At 39.2% G+C, this 6,382-nt stretch overlaps 1 protein-coding gene across 1 annotated transcript; it reads right to left on the bottom strand.

Annotated features, from left to right (window-relative positions):
• Nucleotides 1–2,049: 2,049 nt before the first annotated feature.
• LOC107568696 (G-protein coupled receptor 4-like) lies at nt 2,050–4,256 on the bottom strand. Its single transcript, XM_016254674.1, has 2 exons — nt 4,083–4,256; nt 2,050–3,514 (listed from the first exon to the last, which is right to left on the bottom strand). Exon 2 carries the CDS (start codon nt 3,505–3,507, stop codon nt 2,494–2,496), a length of 1,014 nt encoding a protein of 337 aa, XP_016110160.1. The 5' UTR covers nt 3,508–3,514; nt 4,083–4,256; the 3' UTR covers nt 2,050–2,493.
• Nucleotides 4,257–6,382: the final 2,126 nt, after the last annotated feature.

The following is a 6,382-nucleotide window of genomic DNA, read 5'->3' as shown; positions in this document are numbered from 1 at the left end:
TGGCCATGGTCATGGATTTTTTTTAGTCAGAATCTACATCAAGGAGGTCTTTAACACTAAGAGAAAGCTGTCTGTATGTGATTTAAATCTGCAACGTTTTTTTTGAGCCAATCACCTGAACCATAAATGTCATAATTACACTGGAAAAAATCTGGAACGTCAGATTTAAGTCACATACAGACAGCTTTCTCTGCAGGTCTTTAAATACAAGTACATACACACACACACATATATATATATATATATACTATATATATATATATATATATATATATATATATATATATATATATATATATATGGGATGCACCGATGTATCTATCGGCCGCCGATATTTATCGGCCGATTTCTCATAAATTTCATCATATGGTTTATTACTTAACTGCGTGAAGGCACTGAGCTGTATAATGTCTGTTGCATAATCCTAGAGCTGCTGTCTGCACTTTAATGCTAATCAAATAACAAAAGACAAAAGATTGCACACTATTCTTGACTAAATAACTTTTGTAACTTTCATAAGTGCAGCGGACCTCATCTGAATGATGACCAATACTTTACTGATGTTTTATTAAGTTTATTGCGTCCTTTTTCACTCCAAAAATATCACCATAAGAGATAAGCAAAACACAGCACAAGAAGTGCACATTAAACTCTCTCTCTCAGTTGCATTATCAACAACATACAGCGAATTACACAAAACACTTATTACAACTAACAGTAAACAAATATATACAGATCTCAAGCCTTTTCGGGGGGTGCTTAATAAACTGACAAACTTTAAATCCGAAGAACTGCGTCATTTCATTACCCATATAGCTGCTCCGTAGACTAGATATAACAGTCCTGCATTAGTAAAGGATATCTCATACATATTTAAACTTACAAAAAATATTAAAATGTATACAAAAACAAATTAGAAGATTAATCATAATAAAGTCTGTTACAATAAACTAGGATTAATATGCATTTAATTTATACAGTGAAGTGTTATTTTACATTTGTTTACTTTATTTCTGTTCCTGAAAACTGTTAAACCTACCTAAAAAGCACTGTTTATTTAATATGTATCTTTGTTCTGTTGTATTTATGTAGGCCTGCTGAATGTTAAATGGATCCAATCCATGTTCATTAGACAGTATTTGATGATGCAGCAATAAAACTGCTAGTATAATTGAATGCAGGTGTTTTTGAACTTTGCTGATTTAAAACATGATCAAAATACTATCTATTTTGATGCCAAAATTTCAAATAAGAGAGGAAGTGACAAATATCGGTATCGTATCGGAATCAGCCAATAAGTGTTTGTGAAAATCGGTATTGGTATCAAAAAATCCTATCGGTGCATCCCTAACAAATCTGATTTTCTGCTCACTTGCTTAATTTGCCAAGCTCAACTTTTAATCATAAAAAATATATATATATATATATATATATATATATATATATAAGTTGCTTGCAAGCATCATTATGCCAATTGGGTGACTAAAAAATTCAATAATCTTTGTTTCAACAATGAAAATATAAACAGGAAAAAGACAGATTTTGGCTGGTGATGTGAAATTGTTTTGTTTAAAATATAATTAGAATACTAAACAGTGTGTATTAAGACCATAATGAAGTAGCATAAAACCATTAATTCAGTTCCAGCAGTGTAGACATGGAAATGATTGACAGACAAATAAACTAAACTAAGATAAAATAAGATAAGATAATTTTATTCAGAAAGACAGGTCATATTTATACAAACAACATCAGCCCCGATGTATTCAGATGTTATGCGTTACCATTTATGGATAGGAAAGAAATATAGTTGTTGGTTATAAGAAAGATGTTCATATGTATTTGTCTAGGTGTGGTTTCAGTTTCGTAGCCGAAATAATATCAGCACAGTGTGAATGTGCAAAAGAGGAAATAAGTGAAGTACTCCTGTTTGAGAGATAAAAGTACAGAGAGTTGAAATAATATTAACATTAATGAAATGAAATAAAAAATAAATCAAATATAAAATAAATAATCTTTGTTTTGACAATGAAACTATAAATGGGGGGGGGAAAGACAAATTTTAACGGGTGATGACAATTTTTGCCTGTTCTTTTTAAAATGTAAAAATGTTACACTATACCACCAAGTCTACTGTCAAAACCACAATGAAATAGAATTAATACGTTAGTTTTGTTTCAGCAGTGTAGACATGGAAATGACTGACAAACAAATAAACTAAGATAATATAAAATAAATTAAAATAAAATAAAAATCATTCCAGCAGTGCAGACATGGAAATGATCAACAGACAAACAAAAGTTAGGAGCTAGCAAGGCAAACTAAAAGTATAGCAATGCCAAATGTCTTCTGATTAAAAATGAACGATGCTAAAACATCTTTCTTTGATGATGGCGCCACCATAGATCTAATTAAGTTTTTTGTATTAGTTTGGCATAGTTTCTTAGCTCTTTGTCCAAAGTGTATTTCAAATACTTAACCAGGGGGAAATCTTCAATCACAGTCTAGAGTGGAGCTTGTCGCTTTCTCTGTCCGATATGATCTGTTCCTCACTCCCCTCAGGCAGGGCAAGTACTTCCCAGCGGCGGCACGAAAGTCTCTGCGGAGAAAGATGTAAAACACAGGATCCAGCAAGCTGTTAAGGCTCAGAAAGCCTCTTCCTAACTGATAGGGCACAAACACTCCCTTCTCCCAAACGCACGGACTGCTGTGTATCAGCAGTCCCACGTACTTCACACAGCCGATGAAATGATAGGGCCCCAGCACCGTGACAAATACGGCCACCAGAAGGGTGAGCAGACCCCTGATACTCCTCTTCTCTTCGGATAAAAGCGAGTTGATTGCCATCAGCGAGCGGACGGTCTCTCTGTGGAGACCAACAATGAAGCTCAGGGGTATGATGAAGGACACAAGCAGAGTAATCAGCCTGTAGGTTATAAAACTGCCCTCAGAGGGATACTTCTCGATACAAAGAGTGTAATTTCCCTGCTTGGGAAAGAGCTTGTCGAACGCAATGGCAGGTGGCACCGCAATTAGAATCCAAATGCCGAGTGCTATCCAGCGAGCAAACTTCAAGTTACGGAGATGCTTGAAACTGAGAGGTCTGGCAATGGCCAAGTGACGTTCTAGAGCGATGATACACATGAAGAAGATGCCCGCGTAAATGCTAATGTAAAAAAACAAACCCATGAACTGACAGCTCCGGGGTCCGAAGCGCCAGTAGTGTCCATTTGCATAGTAGTCTATCCACAAAGGCAAAGTCAGAAGTTGAATTAGATCTGCGATCAGAAGGTTGATGACGTACACGGGTAGGACATTCTCCGACTGGATGAGTCTGTAGAGCCCAAAGAGCGCCAACAGGTTTAAAGGGGTGCCGATGATGAAGAAGATTCCGTACAAGACGGGAAGGAAGATGCCGTCTTGACTGAAGTCGATTCCGCAAGCATTTCCCACGATCGCTGGGGCGCTCAGGCTGGTGAGGGCGCTAACATTGAAGTGGTTCTTCATCTTTTGTCTATGACAGAGTGGTATTGTGTTGTTTACATGGTTTTAAATCCTATTCACAAAACAAAACTACTGCCAGTAGCAACGATTTTATGCAACAGTTTCATTTTTATATGAAGCACCGACTAAATATATGCACCATTATACATGGGAAATAAACATTTACAGAACAAATAATTCAAAACGCCGTAGGGGAAATTCCCTAAGAATGAATTGCAGCATTTTAGTTCCCAATTCACATGTGGAATCATTCAAATCAGGTAACGGCATGGAATATGCCCACAAATGGTGAATTTACATTCATGCATTTGATAGATGCTTTTACCTAAAGATACTACAAAGTCATCCAAGGTATATATTACATTATATTGCATTGTATCAGTGGTTTAATTTCATGTGATGCAGGACTATTTCATTAGGACATTTAGTGCCTAGTTAAACTGCACTGCACTTGCTTAATGAAAAACCATATTTACAAAAGTGGCAAAACTCTTCAGTGAATTCACCCTTTAAAATTCTCATTAGGCTAATAACCTAAATCCAAAGGATAAATATGAATAAATCAGAAATGTACTTACCTAATGTGTTCTGATATGAAACTTGAGTTTCACCAAATAACTGCTGACTGCAGAGACATATCAAGCCACTTAATTTCCTACAGGAACATGACCTCATATGATGCAGGGAAAACATAAAAAAAAAACATTAAAATAAGCATATTTTAGTGTAAATGAGCTCAGCACATGACTAACATTAACTAATGCACAAGAGGAAATGTGTCAGGAGGACATGATGTTACTGCAAGTCTTAGCCAACATTTAACCAACACCCAAATCACTTTTTGTTTTTTTGCCTGTTTGACCAGTAAATATGAACGGTTGCACTTGACAATCATCTGTACAACCAAATTTGAACCACATGCATGAAAAATAAATTAATATATAAATAAATTAAATAATTAAAAAAATATTTCTAGACATAAAGATGCACTTTAGTTTTTGTTTTACATTGACTGATGCAGTGATCGCCTTGGACATTTCTGACACATAATGTGAATTTAGTATGAAACTTTAAACTTTTTTAGTCATCCCTGCCATTGTAGAAATGCTCTATATTAAAGGTATAATTTTTGCATCAAAATAATTAGTTTTACTTAATTTATTTTATTCATATAAAATGAATAATTATAATTAATCATTTAATTAACTGTATTAATTTGATTGATTAAATTTAGACCTGGACCATGTAAAATAAACAACACTTTTATTGAGAAAAAAATGATTTGAAAACATATTAATGGATTTCTTTAATCCATCAAATCCAGTAAAGGTAGAGAGTTGTAAAGGTAGCGACATTCCTCTTCAGGAACTCGAGCTGTGTCGGAAACGCTAGGGGAACGCCCTTCAGCGTGACGGGCTCTGAACCTCGTGTGTAATCAGACCAATAGATGGGCGAGACGTCACGGCGGGTGACGTAATGACCAGGAAGCTATAAAAGCATGTGCGGTGAGACCAGCGTCAGCTTTTGTCATTCAGCAAGTGCTCTGTGTGTGTGTGTGTGTCAGTCTGATATCTGTTTGTGAGTCTTATTTAGTGTTGTCTGTCACGAAATCTAAAGCCAGACAAAACCAGACACTAAGGCGAGGGCAGGCAGCGTTCAGGCTGTGTGTTCTTCCCTGCCCGCGTTACTTTACGGGTGGGGATACACACAGTTTGTTTGTTGTCTGCTTGAGAGCAAGCACGCAGAGTCTGCTCTCAAAAAAAAAGGGAGCTGACGGCTGTTTTGGTAGCGTTTGTTTTTGCCTTGCTTCGCTCTCAGGGGGCTCTCTTTGAGGAGAGAGCTTTCACTAGCGTTTCTCGCGGCGCCGGCCCTGCTTTCGCCGAGGCGGAGCGGCGGCTGTGCTCGTGGGGTTCGCGGCGGTGCCTACGTGCCTTGGGCATGTGGAAGGATCCTTGGAGTGGTCGCCATCTCACGTGGCACATCAACTGCCTGGAGATGCGGGCCGTGCTTCATGCACTTCCTCCCAGACCTAAGAGGTCACCATGTGTTGGTGCGCACCGACAACACAGTGGTGGTCTCTTACATCAACCACCAGGGAGGTCTGCACTCACGCCATTTGTACAGACTAGCGTACCAGATCCGCGTATGGATCCGGTGGAGGGAATGTAGACGGGCGCATCCCTATCTATTTCCTTAACTACTAGATCCAGCGCCCGCTCTCGGGGTTTCGGAAGCCCGCGCTACAGTACTTCCCCCCCGGGGAGAGGGCGCGACGCTCCGCCTGTCTTTCTCCGAGGAGATTGATACGGAGGGCGTCAGAGAGCTCGCCAGTTGCACAGACACCAGTTACACAAGCATATTATGCCTGATATTATAATCAACAGCATCAATGGGGAGCGGAGCTCGCGCAGTCGGCTCTCGAGAAAAAAAGAGAAGCGCTCCGCTCTCGCCGGGTGCACTCCGAGGAGTGTGTCCGTGCATGTGATCTTGCGATTGCAGTCCCGCTGCTGCTGAGGCACGGCGGCCACTGAGTTCGTGGGAATCGCATATGATCTGGTGGACGGGTTGGAGACGGTTCGTCCTATCTCCACCCGTTTTCCCTAGATCTAGAGCTCGTTCTCGAGGCTGGAAGCCCGCGCTGTGGTTCTTCCCCCTCTGAGTGAGAGCTTGCTGATGTGACCATCTTTTTCTGAGGAGATTGATGTTGTTGGTGTGGCTGAGTGGCTCACGTGCTGCCGAGGCAATGCGTATATCACATCATTCGATTTCGATGTAAATCTTACTCACCTGACCGTATTTACCCCTCTGGTGGTTGACTGCATTTAATTCTGAGGAATAAAATGAAGTATTTTCTGACTATGAGAAGTTAGATACACAG

Source organism: Sinocyclocheilus grahami, unplaced genomic scaffold (assembly GCF_001515645.1).
Source record: "Sinocyclocheilus grahami isolate Dianchi unplaced genomic scaffold, SAMN03320097.WGS_v1.1 scaffold1274.1, whole genome shotgun sequence".
NCBI lineage: Eukaryota > Metazoa > Chordata > Actinopteri > Cypriniformes > Cyprinidae > Sinocyclocheilus > Sinocyclocheilus grahami.
Note: the sequence above shows the minus strand (reverse complement) of the source record. Positions and strands in the feature narration are given on the sequence as shown.